This window comes from Alternaria postmessia, assembly GCF_024291825.1.
Source record: "Alternaria postmessia strain BMP 2775 chromosome Unknown scaffold_170, whole genome shotgun sequence".
Taxonomy (NCBI): Eukaryota; Fungi; Ascomycota; class Dothideomycetes; order Pleosporales; family Pleosporaceae; genus Alternaria; species Alternaria postmessia.
The window spans coordinates 18,169-35,273 of NW_026260243.1; the positions used below are offsets into that span (position 1 = coordinate 18,169).

General features: G+C 53.7%; 5 protein-coding genes across 5 annotated transcripts; all 5 read left to right on the top strand.

Annotated features, from left to right (window-relative positions):
* Positions 1 to 181: 181 nt before the first annotated feature.
* Positions 182 to 1,977, top strand: J4E82_011161 (uncharacterized protein; the record flags this gene model as incomplete). Its single annotated transcript, XM_051737370.1, has 3 exons — positions 182 to 242; positions 293 to 861; positions 913 to 1,977. The coding sequence occupies 3 exons, from the start codon at positions 182 to 184 to the stop codon at positions 1,975 to 1,977; spliced, it is 1,695 nt and encodes a 564-aa protein (XP_051582873.1).
* A 292-nt stretch (positions 1,978 to 2,269) lies between these two features.
* Positions 2,270 to 4,915, top strand: J4E82_011162 (uncharacterized protein; the record flags this gene model as incomplete). Its single annotated transcript, XM_051737371.1, has 3 exons — positions 2,270 to 2,408; positions 2,475 to 2,581; positions 2,642 to 4,915. 3 exons carry the CDS (start codon positions 2,270 to 2,272, stop codon positions 4,913 to 4,915), a joined length of 2,520 nt encoding a protein of 839 aa, XP_051582874.1.
* An 884-nt stretch (positions 4,916 to 5,799) lies between these two features.
* Positions 5,800 to 8,009, top strand: J4E82_011163 (uncharacterized protein; the record flags this gene model as incomplete). The annotated part of the gene is made up of 3 exons (XM_051737372.1): positions 5,800 to 6,592; positions 6,642 to 6,844; positions 6,957 to 8,009. The coding sequence occupies 3 exons, from the start codon at positions 5,800 to 5,802 to the stop codon at positions 8,007 to 8,009; spliced, it is 2,049 nt and encodes a 682-aa protein (XP_051582875.1).
* Positions 8,010 to 9,317: 1,308 nt separating this feature from the next.
* Positions 9,318 to 11,734, top strand: J4E82_011164 (uncharacterized protein; the record flags this gene model as incomplete). Its single annotated transcript, XM_051737373.1, has 3 exons — positions 9,318 to 9,428; positions 9,480 to 10,652; positions 10,700 to 11,734. 3 exons carry the CDS (start codon positions 9,318 to 9,320, stop codon positions 11,732 to 11,734), a joined length of 2,319 nt encoding a protein of 772 aa, XP_051582876.1.
* Positions 11,735 to 13,939: 2,205 nt separating this feature from the next.
* J4E82_011165 (uncharacterized protein) lies at positions 13,940 to 15,397 on the top strand (the record flags this gene model as incomplete). The annotated part of the gene is made up of 1 exon (XM_051737374.1): positions 13,940 to 15,397. The coding sequence occupies one exon, from the start codon at positions 13,940 to 13,942 to the stop codon at positions 15,395 to 15,397; it is 1,458 nt and encodes a 485-aa protein (XP_051582877.1).
* Between the last annotated feature and the right edge of the window lie 1,708 nt (positions 15,398 to 17,105).

Here is a 17,105-nt window from a genome sequence, read left to right on the forward strand (position 1 = left end):
GCACATGCCAACACCGCCTATGCACCTTGTATACATACACCGGTCGCAACAGCTCTGGGATTCTTGCTACCTCATATTAGACCATATATTGGACTGCAGAATGTATCCTCTACACACAACCGCCTCGGCGCCTTCAATGCGTGCCTCGGAAGCCTCGTTTCTCCCACATACACCCGCACCCATGAACGACGATCCCGGAAATGTCAAGGTCGTGGTGCGATGCAGAGCCTTTGTGCCGAGAGGTAGGGTTGCCAATGCTCAGTTGATGCACCCAGACGCTGATGAAAGCCAGAGAAGGAGAAGGGCACACAATGTTTGATCCGCATGGACCCAGCGACGCAAAAGACGACTCTCTATGCGCCCGAAGAGGGCCAGAACAACGGACGCCGCGTCCTTGACGACAAGGAATTCACATTCGACCGCTCGTACTGGTCTCACGACGAGAGCGACCCGCATTATGCCCACCAAGAAGACGTCTATCGCTCTTTCGGCGAGGAGTTCCTCGACCACAACTTCTCCGGATACCACACATGTATATTCGCATACGGCCAGACAGGGTCCGGCAAGAGTTACACCATGATGGGCACACCAGACAATCCAGGCCTGATTCCACGAACCTGCGAGGAGCTGTTCGACCGAATCGCGCATGAACCGTCGCCCAACACAAACTACCACGTCCAGGTCTCCTACTTCGAAGTCTACAACGAGCACGTGCGCGATCTTCTCGCTCCAAAGACGAATCCACCCATCTATCTCAAGATTCGCGAGAGCCAAAAGGATGGTGTCTATGTCCAGGGTCTGACCGAGGCTGAAGTCAAGAGCTATGTCGATGTTGCGCGCTTGATGAAGATTGGCGACACGGTAGGTTCCTCCTCTCGTGCTCTTTTGACCGAATGCTAACTATGAGTAAAGAGCCGAACGGTTGCTTCTACCAAGATGAACGACACATCATCACGATCCCACGCCGTCTTCACGATCCGCCTCAAGCAGATCACCCACTCACTGCTCTCTGATGAGACCATCGAACGTACAGCACGTATGCGCCTTGTCGATCTCGCTGGTTCCGAACGAGCCAAGTCGACAGAAGCCACAGGAGCGCGTCTGAAGGAGGGAGCGCAGATCAACAAGTCGCTCACTACACTTGGTCGCGTCATCGCTGCTCTGGCAGACCCGCGAAGACATGGTGCCAAGGGAAGACGGCCACGGGAGGTTGTGCCATACCGTGATTCAGTCTTGACCTGGCTGTTGAAAGACTCTCTGGGTGGTAACAGTAAGACAGCCATGGTTGCCTGCATTGCCCCAGCCGACTATGACGAGACTCTTAGTACGCTCCGTTATGCCGACCAAGCAAAGCGCATCCGCACACGTGCCTTGGTCAACCAGGACTGCATGTCGGCTGCTCAGCGAGACGCCCAGATTGCAGAGATGTCAGAACAAATCCGCAGTCTACAAGTTTGTGTCAATGCAGCCAGCCAGCGTAAGAGGGAAGAAGCCACAGAGCTGGACGAGTACCAGAGGCAGGTGGCACTCATGCAGCGTCTCATGGAGGAGAACCGTCATACTTCCGCTGCAAAGATCAAGGCCCTCACGTGCGAAGTCGAAGAACTCCGTCCACTCAACGTAGCCCTACGCGCAGAGATTGATTCATTGCGCCGCCATCTCCAGCTTGCTCTAGGAGAGCTCAAGAACCCTATCGTCCTCCCCCCTCCGCGAGAGCTTGGTACTCCAGACTTCGACAAGGAGGAATGGTTGGGCGAAGGGGACGGTGAAGAGAAGGCAGTCTCTGATGATGAGGCTAGCGATGGTGACTCGGATTCTGGCTACGACGAGGGTGACCACGACGAATTGGCGCAGGAGTTACACAACGAGGCGGAAGCGTTCCTTCAGGATCTGGCCATGTTCCGCAAGAAGGTTGGCAGCGACAACGATCGCTTTGGTCTTCGTGAAACACTTGCTGAGCTCATTGGAGGACATTGAAGAAATTGAGCTTCTAGGGTAAAGGCGCAGAAATTGGTTACGAATGCATGAGCGACGGCGTTGGGTTTTGATTAGGTTCAAATGCAGTAGGATAGTATACTAGTATATAGCCGGCAAGAATAACGAGAGATATCCATAGGTGGTAATCAACTGTGCTGCATTTCATGTGTGGAGTTGATGTAATGTGACAGCCTCGGTGGGCGCAAGCTATGACCTCAACCAAGAGCTCCATGCAGGCACACCAAGCCTCCGACAAGTTCGCGCCATGATACCCCGATAGTCGCGACCAACCATGTCCAAGCCAACAGCCAACTGGGAGAAGGTCGGCGACAAGTTCTACAGGAAAGTGCAGCTTTACCAGGCTGTCTTTGACCAAGACCTCGAGCTCGAGAACTACAATGTGGTGGGGGCGCCGTACAGCGGTGCTGTAGGTAAGTACGTCCCACCGTCTGCCGACGATTGCGCAAACATGTGGACAAGATGACTGATTCGAGCAGCCGTCTACCGCGATGAGGAGAAGCTGCACGCCTACCGTGGGCCCGGCGCGTCCAAATCGAGCATCGACATTTACAGCTGCGCGGGCAAGCTGATTCGCACTATCAATGTACAGGGCCTCTACATGCATTCGGGGAGACTATAGCATCAGACGCTGACAGGCAAACAGTGGGACAAAGGCACCATCAAGGGCCTGGGATGGTCCGAGGACGAGAAGCTGCTCGTCATCACATCAGACGGCACCGTGCGCTGTTACTATGACCTCCAAGGCGACTTTGTACCCTTCACTCTCGGCCACGGCGCAGATGGAGTCGGCGTCGTGTCCTGCAAATTCTACAGCACCGGCTTCGTTGCGCTCCTCGCGAACAACCACCTCATATCCGTCACCTCGTACGCCGAACCACGCCCCAAGCTCCTCGCCATACCTCCCACCGAACCTGTCATATCATGGAGCATCATACCACCCGCCTACTCGCTCTCGCGGTCCGTGGAAATCATACTGGCAATAGGGTCGACACTGTATGTGGTTGATGCGACTGAGGCTGAAGACCGCAACTTTGATGCCGGCCCTTTCAGGCATATTGCCGTCAGCCCCCGCGCGGAATTTCTCGCCTTCTACACAGAAGACGGAAAGGTGTGGGTAGTTAGCGGTGACTGGAATGAGAAGCTCAGTGAGTACGACAGCAAGATCAAGACGGTGCCAAAAGACATGGAATGGTGTGGCTCAAATGCTGTGGCGCTAGCATGGGAAGACGAGGTACATCTGATTGGACCCAGGAGTGCAGCCACCAAGTTCTACTACGATACCTGGGTACATCTCTTACCAGACGTAGACGGCATACGGCTCCTCACAAACGAAGTCTGCGAGTTCATACAAAAGGTACCGGATGAGGCGGTGGATGTCTTCAGATTAGGCTCAGACTCGCCTGCTGCAAATCTGCTAGAGGCATCTTCATTACTCGAACAAAAGAGCCCCAAAGCCGACGACCTCATACAGTTGATACGGCCGAGTCTAGGTGAAGCCGTCGACACATGCATCAAGGCTGCAGCGCATGAATATAACATTCACTGGCAGAAGTCGCTACTGAAAGCGGCTTCGTACGGAAAGTCAGTGCTGGACTTATATTCGTCTGATGATTTTGTCGACACGTGCGACACACTACGAGTTCTGAACGCGGTACGCTTTTATGAAGTTGGACTACCACTTAGTTATGACCAGTATCGACGTATGACGCCCGAGAAGCTTGTCGAACGTCTCACAAACCGCAGCGAATATCTTCTCGCATTGCGCATAGCTGAATACCTGCATCTCCCAGCAAACCAGATTCATGGACACTGGGCGCAGCAGAAGGTTCGCGTCTCAACGGGTCCAGAAGAAGAGATCTGCAGTCTCATAGTCAAGAAACTACACGGTAAACCGGGTGTCTCATTCGAAGAAATCGCACGAGCAGCGTATGTCGAAGGTCGCATACCACTGGCTACAGAACTACTCAACTACGAGCCTAGAGCTGGCAAGCAGGTACCACTGCTACTCAACATGAAGGAGGACAACATTGCGCTTGACAAGGCTATCGAGTCAGGCGACACTGATCTCATCTATCACGTTCTCTTGCATCTGCGCAAGAAACTACCTCTTGCGTCCTTTTTCCGCGTCATCAATAGCCGACCTGTTGCTACAGCACTAGTAGAGTCATCAGCTTGGGACCAGGACCGCGAGCTACTAAAGGATCTCTATTACCAAGACGACAGAAGACTAGACGGCTCAAACCTCCTCCTATCCGAGGCCATCGTACAGGAAAGCCATACCGCCCAGCAAGACAAACTGAAGCTAGCATCGAAATACCTCCAAGACTCTCGCGATAGTACAGCCGTCTTCCAACGCCAAGCCATCGACGATGCCGCCAAACTACTCCGCCTCCAAACACAATTCGAAACCGATCTCAACGGCCCACGAGACCCAGCATCGCCAGGTCCGTTACCAGGTCAGACCTACATTGGGCTTTCGGCAAACGAAACGATATTCCAACTTGTCCGCCAAGGCCACTACAAGCGCGCCTCAAAAGTCGTCTCCGAGTTCAAAATCAACGACAAGACCTACACATACATCCGTCTCCGCGCCCTCGTCGCAGCCCGGCACTGGAACGAGCTCGAAGAATTTGCAAAGCAGAAGAAAAGCCCGATTGGGTGGGAGCCGTTTTTCAGCGAGATTCTTGGGGCGGGGAATACGAGGGTGGCGAGTGTGTTTATTCCAAAGTGTACGGGGTTGAGTGTGCAGGAGAGGGTGGAGATGTGGATCAAGTGTGGGCTTATGGTCAAGGCAGGGGAGGAGGCGTTCAAGGCCAAGGATAGGGAGTTGCTGTGTGAGATTAGGGATAAGGCTGGGGGGAGTGCGGCGGTCGAGGTGGAGAGGTTGGTGGGTATGTTGCCGCAAGGGAAGAGGTAGGCGGGAAGTTGTATTGATTCTGCTGCGGCAGGCTCGACGCCACCAGAGCACTACCAAGTGTGTAAATGTTTGGTTTCGTCGAGGGCTGGAGTTATGTATGGTTATGGGTTTTTTTTTGAGATATACAACTAAATTTTGTGTAAGATGATCATCACTGTGTCAGGACGTGAAGATTGCAGTGCCTTGCTGCATTTTGACCCTCTTTGTGCCATCATACTTTCGGGGTAGTCACAGCATCTTCTTGACTGTATGGCTGTAAAGACATCTTGGCGTTATGCAGCTAACAATAACAAGCCGAAGTTTAGGCGCGATGGCGAGGCTTGTGTAGTTGTCAGCACGAAGTTGACGTGATGTCTATTCGCTTGGCAACAGGGTATAACTCACTTATACGAGATACGAAGTGGAATCAAAGATCTAGACGATCTACTCGTGATAGCATTCCCCCTAGCCTACTCATTTCTGACCCCGAGCTTCCAAGACGTCGGGACGTGGAGGCGAGGGTTCAGCATGTACCGCGACTACTTCGGGCAATTGTACATTAGCGTCAGCCATGTGCAGCAAGATCCGCTGGCAAAAAAGACTCGCTTCCCCGCGTTTACTAGGGCTGGGCAAGGATACTACCGGGGTCGTCTCCGCAGCCAACGATGAGATTTGTCTCTTGACGTCGTCATCTCGGTATGTACTCTTCCGAAGAAACCGAGAAAAAAGTTGAGATCTTCAAGTCGGCAAGTAGCCATGGTAATCGAAGGGCGAAATGGCCATGGCTTGCGATGACCGGGAAGCTGCGGCAGTCAAGGTACATAAGCCTCAAGGATAAGTGCTTGTTCAACGTTTTGTAGGATTCGCGTTTTGTGGATTCAAGGTTTACCGGATATTGCTACAAGATGAAGGTATCTACTACTACCTTGGTCAGCTTGACAGCTGCCGTACCAGCTGCCCTCGCATCAACGCCCTACTCTCAATACATCCTCGCACCTAAATCACGAACCCTGCAGCCCGTCTCCGTCCACAGCTCAAACGGCTCCGTCACCAATCCCGAGAGCCTGACTACGAGCAGCGCAAATGGAAGTTCAGTTTTCACAGGCGAAGCAGCAACAGCGTACGACTTTGGTATCAACATTGCAGGTCTCGTCACCGTGACAATCGGGTCCGTAAACTCGACTTCAGAGTACATTGGCGTCACCTTCTCCGAGTCCTCATTGTGGATCAGCAACAGAAGCAGCGACGCGACCGCCGATGCAGGAAAAGACGAGACACTCTGGTTCCACGTCAATGGCACAGGACGCTACACGGCGCCCAAGGAGAAGGGCAGAGGCGCTTTCAGGTACATGACGTTGGTCCATAATGGCACGGGGAGTTTGGAGGTGACGGGAGCCGAAGTACATTACACGGCCATGCCTCACTGGGAGGACGATGCGTTGGGGAATTATACTGGATATTTCCACTGCGACGACGACTTGCTGAACCGTGTGTGGTATGCTGGTGCCTACACGAACCAGATTTGCACTATCGAACCGGATACTGGCGATGCGTTGGTGCATATCGGTGAAGAGGGGTACTCGAAGGACGACGATCAGACGCCGGTTAATGTAACGTGGTATAACAACTACACCATTACGGCTGGTAAGAGTGCGCTAGTTGATGGCGCGAAGAGGGATAGACTTGTGTGGGCTGGTGGTATGTTGATTCCCCAATAGCGACCGCGTGGATGCTGACGAAATTACAGATATGGCTATAGCCGTTCCCGGTGTTGTCGTATCCACCAACGATGTCATCTCCATTGAGAACGCATTGGACTCGCTGTTTGCTGTTCAGAATGAGACGAATGGTCTGCTTCCGTATGCTGGACGGCCATTTCCTCCTCAAGCTATATCCTTCACTTATCATCTGTACACCCTAATTGGTGTCGCTGATCACTACCTTTATACTGTGAGTACTATGGCTGCCCTTTCCTTGTTTGGGTCCTGTTCGTAGGGAGAAACTAGGAACAAGCGTGATGCCTTGGGTTACAAGCTCCAGCGTTTGCTAATCAAGCCACTAGGGAGACGTCGAATACCTGAAATCCCTGTGGGACAAGTACAAATTCGCCCTGTCTTTCTCGCTCGCGAACATTGACGACACCGGCCTGATGAACGTCACCGCACCTAACGACTGGCTTCGCTTCGGTATGGGCGGTCATAACATCGAAGCAAACGCCATCCTCTACTACACCATCAACCAAGGCATCTACCTAGCCTCTGCTCTCAATGACACCGCGAATATCACCTCGTGGCAGGAGACGGCAGACCGCATCAAGACAGCCGCCAACGAGCTCTTGTGGGTGCCAGAAGAAGGCATGTACCGCGACAATGAAACCACAACTCTCATGCCACAAGACGGAAACGCCTGGGCCGTAGTCGCAAACCTCACTCTAAACAGCACACAAACTGAGCAAATCTCCTCCAACCTAGTCGCCCGATGGACACCCTACGGTGCACCTGCTCCAGAAGCCGCAGATGCCATTTCACCCTTCATTTCAGGATTTGAACTGCAATCCCACTTCCTCGCGCAAAACACCACAGCTGCACTAGCATTAATGCGTCTTCAATGGGGTTTCATGCTCGACGATCCGCGTATGACGAATTCTACCTTTATCGAGGGATATAGTACGACTGGAGAACTACACTATGCGCCCTACGTCAACGACGCGCGAATCAGCCACGCGCATGGATGGGCAACAGGTCCTACTTCCAGCCTAACACAATACGTCGCTGGCGTGCAATTGCTAACAGCTGGTGGAGCGACGTGGCGTGTTGCACCTTCGCTGGGTGATCTCAAATTTGCGGATGCAGGATTCAGCACGAATTTGGGCTTCTTTGGCGCAAGGACGCAGGTTTGGGGGAATAACACTGTGATGCTGGAGTTTGAGGCGCCGCAGGGGACAATGGGAGAGGTGCATGTGCCGGTGCTTGATTGTGCTGGACGGGTTGTTATGAGTGGTAGTGCCGGGTTGAGTGGGGATGTTGTTGTAGAGACGATGCAAGGGCAGGGAAGTGTAGTGGTGATGGATGTCAGGGGTGGGAGGTGGACGGCTACGTTTAGATGTTCGGAGTAAGTCGTAGTAGTTGGACGAATATGTATGAATCGCATTGGTCGAATTGTTCGTAATACCAGACTTCTGAAGCTAATGCTGACGACTACGTTAGTGCCGTTGTAGACTACAGGGTAGAATGTTCACCCAGGGCATGTCGCTACCGTGGAGTCGACCCACATGTATGGCGATAAGAAGTACTACACCCTGCAGGTAGATTCTGCGATGGAAGATCAACAATGTTTACGTCCACAGAAGGTTCAGAATCTCTGGATCGTTGACGTGAAAGTACCGTGGTACCATGTATGCCGGCACGGAACAGACTCCGTGAACACGAGATGTTTGCTTCTTGGACGGCTGGCAGCCATGTAGAAAAACCGGTACAAAAAGCCTGTAGAGTACACGGATTACGTTAGGTTGCACGCGCCTATAGTAGGTCGACACAGCAACGGCTATGGAAAAGAAATCTCATCTGCCGCTTCCCGGCAAAGCTGAGCTTAATGCAGGATGCTTTTCTGGGTCCGGGCCATGGAGCGGATAACAAACAGGGAAATGCTCGGCCCACTACCAGAATACTTGACGATGGATTCGGATGTGATATTGGATGGAGTAAGCCGGAGAGGAGCCCGCAGTGCACTGGACATGTTTGTTCAAGGTGACGGTCTTTTTGACAAAGTCTAAAAAGCGATGAGGCGACCAGGCAACCAGGCACGAGGCACGAGGCATCGAGTAGAGGCGTAGTCTAGTCAGCGTATAGCACGGGTACAATCAGCTGGGGACAATCAGCAAGTAGTGGCAGACATGGAGGATGTTGACATGCAAGAAGCCAGTATGATCCATGTCCTCGAGCCATGTCGCCGCCTACCCCGCGGCTCTGAGTGGCGGAGGGCGATCGTGTGAAACGAGGCGTTCTCGTGATGGCGCGCTATACAGACGCGCCCGGGACGTCGCCGTGCCAACGGCGTGCTTGGCGCACTGTTCCAAAATAGTGTCGCGCAAACCACTATGACCACCCGCTTGCACTCTGATCTGCGCCCCATCCCCAGCAATTGCATCACTTTCGTCTTGTGTATACACATTGCGAAGAATTGCTTACTGCATTGCCTCTGGCATACAAGTAGAGTGCGCGCTGTTTCAAGCCATTACCCTCGTTTACACGCCCTTCTCCTCTTGCTCTGCTGGCCGCTTCCCCACCACTACTCTCGCCTATCCACTACCACGTCACTATCACACCGCATCTGAGACCTCGAGTAAAGTTTACACGCCCCACTGGAAGCGGATACATTGCATGCGCGTTTGAGCATCGCATCTCGCCGGCGGGACGCAGCCACCATGGACACGAGCTACCTCGCCCAGCAGGTCACGACCATCATCGGCCAGCTGCACGGCTTGTTCGATGATATTGGTGTCCCCAGCCATGAGCGCGATTCGCGCGAAGCAGAGGTGAGTCGCTGTCGGATCTCGTATATGCGCGCCATGGCTGACTCTGTATAGTTGTTCTCGGCCCTGTCCGAGACGCTCCACAGCCAATTGCGACAAGTCACCAACGAGAAGCATGAGATGACTGAAGAGGCGCATCGCCTGCTCAAGACCATCAGGCAGATGGAGGCGTCGCTGGAGGACAACAAGCCCAACCCCAACTACGAGGAGCACGACGACAAGGCCATCACCTTCCCCCTGACGCGCTGCCTCAAGGACCTGAAGGAGCGATACAGCTCAGTCAGCAAGGTGCACAAGGAGCGCTTTGAGCAAGTCAGGAAACTCGCCGAAGCCCTCGAATCGTATGCGTCGCATCTAGAACCCTCTTTCATCAAGATCAAACTCCCGCCCACCGCGCCCAACGCTACCGTTTCGCCCTCCTTCGATATCTCGCCCTCCTACGTCTCTAAGCTAGACAACGAGTTCACGCGCGTATACGAGGAATACACCAGGCGCATAGACACAGTCAAGACCATCTGCCAGGAGATTATCCAGCTGTGGGCTGAACTCGGCACGCCACAAGCGCAAACTGACAGCGCAATCGTACAGTGTCATCGCGACGCGCCTGAACAACTTGGCCTACACAAGGACGATCTCGCGCAACTTAAGGAGAAGAAGGAGCGACTCATCGAGGAAAAGCGCGGTCGCGAACGACGATTGGGGCAGCTGCGTACAACCATTGAGGAACTCTGGGATCGCCTGGGTGTTGAAGAGCGCGAGCGCAAGCAGTTCCTCACTAGCAACCGCGGATGCGGCCTGCGCACCATCAACGAGTACGAGGACGAGCTAGCCAGGCTGAATGAGTTGAAGCGCCAGAACCTACACTTGTTTGTGGAGGAGGCGCGTGTCCAGCTCCAAGAACTCTGGGATGCGCTCTACTTCTCAGAAGAAGAGATGCTTGACTTCACGCCTGCCTTCTCCGATGTATGTAGTGACGCCCTGCTCGCCGCACACGAATCTGAAATCGCACGTCTTGAAGCGCTCAAGGAGCAGCGACTGCCAATACTACAGAAGATTGACCGCCATCGCGAGCTGATCCAGGAGCGCGATGAGCTCCAGCAATCCAGTCAGGATGCGACCCGTCTAATGGCGCGTGGAAACAAGGGCGAGAGGCGCGACCCAGGCAAGCTCCTGCGCGAGGAGAAGATGCGAAAGCGCATCGCAAAGGAGCTGCCCAAGATTGAAACTGTAAGATTACATGGATGAGCAACGAGAACTAGGCTAACATATCACAGGACTTGAGAGTCACACTTGAAAGCTGGGAAGACGAATACGGACGCCCTTTCCTGGTCCACGGCCAACGATACCTCGACGAACTCTACGCTGCTGCACAAAAAGCAGCCCCACCACCTCGCGCAAAGACACCCTCCAACAGCGGCATGCCTACCAAACCCGCAACTGTTGGGAGGTCCTCACAAGCACCTAGTCGTGCCGGAACAGTTCGTGGTGGTGCACCGCCAAGCCGATCGAAAACTCCTGTGTCAAACTTCGGGCAAAGCGTATCCGCTGCAAGCATGTCGCGTAACAACTTTGCTCAGTCTGTCGGTCCATCGCAATTTGGTGCTTCGGTGTCGGCGGCATCTGCGCAAAAGAGTCCTTCCAAGATTCCTTCTCGTACTGGCATGAATGGCACAATGAACGGCAGGATGTCACCAGAGAAACGGCCACAGCTGTCACGGGAAGACTCTGCAACAATGCGGAAGATGGCGCCACCCATGGCTCCTCCTCCACGCATGAAGGATCTGTTCGTACCGCCAGAGCCCTCACCCGTGGAGACACCAATGAACCGTTTCGAGTTCAACCGTGGAGAGCGCAGCGAGAGCATCGTGCGCCAAGTGGCACCAGAAGACCCCTACGATGACCGATCGTACTTGGGCCGTACCATGCGCGGAGCCTACACACCTACATATGCACCGCCATCACTATCCTCCGCCAGCAGTAGACAAATATCGCAAACCTCGTCCACTGGCACTGCCGCTACCGGCATGACCATGCAGTCCGGCTCAGAGAACTGGGAAACGTTTAGTGAACAATCCGATGAGATGCCAGAGGAGGAAGTAGACTTCCACGCCTACAGGCGGCAGATGAAGCGCTACACACCCGACGGAGGCCATGGTGTAGCTAGCCCCGGTCGCATACAAGGCAAGAAAGTCCGCGGCATACGCAGCGTCGACACGGGCGAGCTCCTGACAGAGCAAGACGGTCGCATGGTACGGGTTATCGAAGGCTCAGAAGCGGGCTGGACGACCGACGGCGACGACAGGTACTGAGGAAACTCTTTCCCGTCGTAGCGACAAACTCCACTTGGACCCTTCTCTCTCTCATGTCGACATGACTGCATGCGTTTTCATGCGATTCACGACGCTTATTACCGCTACGGCCGCTTTGACCTTGAGCTCGTTCATGCTTCAGCCTTGCAGTTACCTCTTCCTTGTAATCGTGTGCATTTCTGGCGGCTCAATTCGGCGTTAAAAGGACCCTGAAAATTTTCACTTCGACTCATCCTCGCAGCCGTTACCAAACAGACGCACAAGCGGGACGGGGATATTCGCCACGTAGGGATGTCGCTGCATGTCACTCCCTCTCCCGCAATGCCACCGGCGACGGTGCTGCGCCTGTTCCGGTAACGCGAGGATATGTACCTGCCCAGGTGGCACCCTCTTTATTGCATTTTCTTCGTATCACTTGCTTCCTTTTCAGCGGTAGGGTTGCGGATCATTGGCGTTGGTTGGTGTAGGATTGCAACCTCGGAAGCGTATATCTGGGATAGCGCGCCATGCGCTCCCTGCCCTTGTATAATTTGTTTGCGTTGTCAAATTTTTTTCTTGTGCGAGGATGAAGCGAGAGATGGTGCATACGGCCCGCCTGAAATGAGTGGAAGGCAGATCTCTGTGTGTGTGTTGGCGAGGAGACGTGTACTATTACGATTGAACAGAATCCAGAACCTCCAACAACCATGTGTAAGTAACTGTGACTCGAGGAATAATGATGAACATGAAACAAATGCAGGCGCACGCAGTGGGTAGGATGCCGAGAGCCAAGAAAGAGCTTCTTCGGTGCGACAGACCAGATTTCGTTCCTTCCTCTTTTGCGAGGGGAGTAACCGTGCGACAAAATGTACTCCGTTCCTTCCTGTTTTGCACAAGAGATCCCGTAGGCTCGATGAAGCAGGTGCAGTTGCTATGACTGTGCCCTATTATGCAAGGCCGTTGGGAGCCTCAACTCTTTAGATTTGGACTAATTCCCATACCGAACACGTGCCCTCTGCTCCATGGAAAGTTGCAAGCCTGTCGCGTCGGCGGTATTATGACGATTGCCAAAAGGCGCCGGTATCTCGAGTGGGAATAAAGTTTCCCTCTCCACTCCACACGACACCATCTTTTCTCTGGAGCAGGATGGGCGGGCATGCACCCCGCAGGACCGATGCGGTGCTAGCGTGCGAGACGGCGCGAACCTGCAAGACAGAAGTTACATGCGTTGAAGCGAGATATTGGCAAGAGATAAGGATAGCACATCTGACAGGCCCGGAGCGATTCCCACTCAAGCCAACCATGACCGGAAGGCAACGCGGTCTTACCGCGCATCGCGCTCTGCATGCATGGGATGCAAGCCACGTACAGTCATGGTTTGATATCTAGGCAGATCAAAGGGTCATGGTGACGGTATTGGGGTTAGTGCGGAATGCGCATGTCAAAGTGAATACTAAGACGATGACTTGGAGATGGTGGTATGAGGTGACTCGACTCCGTGTGATGGGATTGTCTCAGAGAGCTTCCGCCTTCCACCTTCCAGAAGGCAGGCCGGCGTGGGGCGACAGGGCTGAGGGCGGAGGTGGCGGCTAAGGCCAATCAGGGGATGCCCGTAGGCGATCACCTTTGTCGAGTGCTGTGCATGCGGGACCGACCGGGGCTGAAAGAGGCGGCATGTCTGGTAATGTCTGCCTGCCTCGTGTGAAGCGTGATCAGCGCAGCGTAGGCGTGGCGGTGGCAGAAGGACACGCAGTCTTATCCTCAGCCGCCAGAATCTGGTCCGAGAAAAGTGCCTGGATGGATGCTCTGTGCTTTGGTGTCCCGAGGTTTGATAGGGAGCATGGTGCACTCCCACGCGACGCCTGTCCTTTATTACTTACTTATCGCTGCCCGATAACCCTGAGACCCCAACGTCGTCATCCCTCCCTTATCACCACTATCACCACCGAGGTACTGCCATTGTACTTACTTGTCCAACGTCCTCAAACATACTCACTTCCTTTTCTTTCTCCATCTCGTGTGCGACAGTGCGTCGGCGATCTTCGGCACACGCATACCCTGTAGTCTGATGTTGCCCTTGCAGCACCATCCAATCGCCAACCAGCAATAACGTAAAGAAATCCGACGGCCGCACGTCACATCCAGCCTAGCCAGCACCAGCCGTACCTGGATCGACCCAAGCTGTTAGTCACGGGGGAAACGCCTTCAGGGCCCAAGCCAACGATAATGATGTACTCGCCAAGGTCCTTTCCTTACCTCCAGTCATCTCCACCACGCAGTACAAGATCAAAGTCCGAGAAGATGGGCACGCGAGCGCGAGCCAGTCCTTCACCGAGAAGTGTCATGCCTGTCACAGTGGAAACCAACACGCAATCTATGAACAAGAATATGTCGATCTCGAATATCGAAGCCGCTACCACCCAACCTGTCGTCATCCCGCCTCGAACACCTCTCAAGTCAGCAACTTCGACACAGACTGTGAGAATGAGAGGACAGAATGGAGGCAGACCTGCACGCAACTCGCAGAGCCATGATGCCAAAGCCCTACCACCGGCCGTTGCAGCCTTGCTAGCCGTTACCGCCATTCCCAAGATGCCCACCCGCCGACGACCACGTACTACAACCGACAGGAGGATATCCATGGACGAGTTGATACAGGAGTGGAAGCAGGACGATCCCGACACTCCGCCTTCACTTGTCGGCTCGCCCATGGACCTGCTACTTGGTCGCGTGGACGAATCCGACGATGAATATAACAGCGTCTTGAGCATGGAGCACGAGAAGGGCTCTTTCCTGACCTCAAGATCCATCTCGAGCGACTCAATATCCACTATGCCGCCTTCTTTGGATTTCGAGGACCCGTCGTTCGCATCACATTGGGACAACCTCAGTACGCCAGATTCGCTTGGCAGGAAGTCACTGCCTGAGCGCCGAGAGAAGGTTGTCTCATCACCACCTAAAGAAGATTGCATACTGGACCACCCGCTGCTACATTTTGGTCCTGATGAATGCGAAGACATCGTCTCGACAAGCATTAGCGAACCCGTCACTCCGGTGTCTTCGAACGAGCGGTTCCGGTCATTCAAGTCGAACTTGACTGCATCACTTCAAGCGCTCAAGTCCGCTGCGAAATCGTTTTCCAACTTCACAGCTCCCAGTGTTCCGCCAGATGATTTCCTTACTCGGTCGTTGCTGGCACCCAACTACACAAGCGAGATGCGACCAAAACACGTCGAAGGTCTACCGTCACCAGAACTACGACGATACCTCAACCCACAGCCTGCGCCAATCTCAGCGACTGAGTTGTCAATGCACCTCCACGACTCTCTCACTCTCGATGCCGACGCCGAACCCCACGCGCCGATGATCCAAATGCAGACTTACGAACGCCGAGGTCGATCGCAAAAGTCGCGCCGGAGTCGCGCCACGGATCCCTTTTCCGAAGCAGGACGAGTCCTTTCCAACGACGCACCTACCGTCCGGCAGCGCGAGCCTCGCGAGAACAGCGACTTTCTGCGTGTCATTGTGCTCGAAATGAACATGCGCCGCGTGGGCAAGCTCGACACAAAGGCCGTCGGCAAGGCACGTATTTGGTTACCGCCAAGAAAGCCCGGGTCTAGCAAGGCACCTTCCGTTCACAGCCCAAGCGGTGTGCCGCTTAGATGGACTCCTGTTGCCGTGTGAATGCACCATGGTTAGAGAGTTCCCATCAGGCCGTAGCAGCGGCATTCGGTTGCGTCAACAACTTCCAAGGTTGGGCATGCACGCAGGTCTTGGTACGGTACCCTCGATACGTTCACACGACAACGACACGACACGACACGAAGCGAGACGAGCTGCATGCATGTGCGTGTCGCGAAACGCTCCACCTACGTAGCGCATCGCAATGCACGAAATTCGATCCTTGGTCATTGGTGGGCGCATTGGCGAAGTCGATCCCGGGTTCAGATTCTCCGAGGATCGCATCACCTGCCGCGGTATAGTGCGCGAGCGGACCGGGTTCTAGTGGAGCCTCCGATTCCGCGCCATCGAGCAAGAATTCCTGGTCTTGGTATAGGGTCACGTCACGGCTGCACCGTTGGAGTGGGTGGAGGATTTGGCGGAGACATTGACATGGGTTTTTGCACGTGCTGCCGCATCCTTTGCGAACAACGTCAGGTCAGGAGAGTCAAAGAGCAGGTTTGTCGCAGGAAGGTTGGCCGCGCGAGCTCGCTCGGCGATACGCACGTTTCGGTGGTTCATCGGGAACGCGTGACCTCGACACACGACACGACACACGACACACGTCGCGGATAAACGTCACAGTCGCATGCTTCCATCCGTTGTTGCGCAACGGTCGATACCCACCCGCCATCCGGTGAATACTTGTTTACCGGTCGCTACACTCGCTTCGCGCAAAAAAGCTGGGGACATGCTTTCACGTTGCCAACTTTGGTATTTTCCAAGGCACACCCCACTCGGCAGTTCCACAATGCCGGGTCTCGCCGACGCTACAGACAGTGCTGAGTGGTGTGCGCGCACGCGCAACAGTGGGGGTACGACAGGAAATTCGTGTTACAAGTTTATATCGAGCAAGAATGCCTTCGGGTTGGATAGGACTGGACTGGATTGGATTCGACTGGACAGCACTGGTTCCGAGCGCCCACGAGACATTTCCGAGGCGGGTACCTTTCATCTGTTTTTTTTTCTTCCGTACCGTGGTATGATTTTACGCGTATTAGCGGAGAGAGCGGGAGTCAGCACTTTTTCACTTTTTTTTTGCTCCCTTTCCCAACGCACATATTCGCTCTTGACAGTTTTTCAAGCATTAGCATGGGTCGGCGCATGGGTTATTGGCGTTTTGTGCGCAATGGAGAGCATAGGACGGTCAAGCGCTGACCGCTACACTTTTTTTTTCCGTCAATTGGTGCATTTTTTTGGAGCGACGAAAAGGCATTCTTTTCCACATCGCACGCATACTGTTACACAATATGCATAGTATCGCATGGTTAATGCGATCTAGATTGCCAGACTTCACAGTCGCATTTTCTCGGCATATTCATAGCATCCGCTTTTTCGAAGGCGCATATTCATATATGTTATAGAAACAACAAGCACATGGCAAAACAATTTAAAATATGAAATAAATATACATTGATTCCCATGGTGCGGTGATGTGACCACGTGGTATTGGGTATGTTGATGTAGTATACATATCTCTTTATACCAAAGTCTGTTTTCATATGTGCTGCATTCGCTAAAAACTCCACCATCTTGAATACAGCTAAACCAGAGTTGCTATCAGTCAATCAGTCAGTTGTCAGTTCATCTTTGCGGTTCAAACTGTCAGTCTGGAGGTAGTGAACTGACCTGATTGACTGCCAAGACATTTTTTAGAATCGCGAACTGAGAC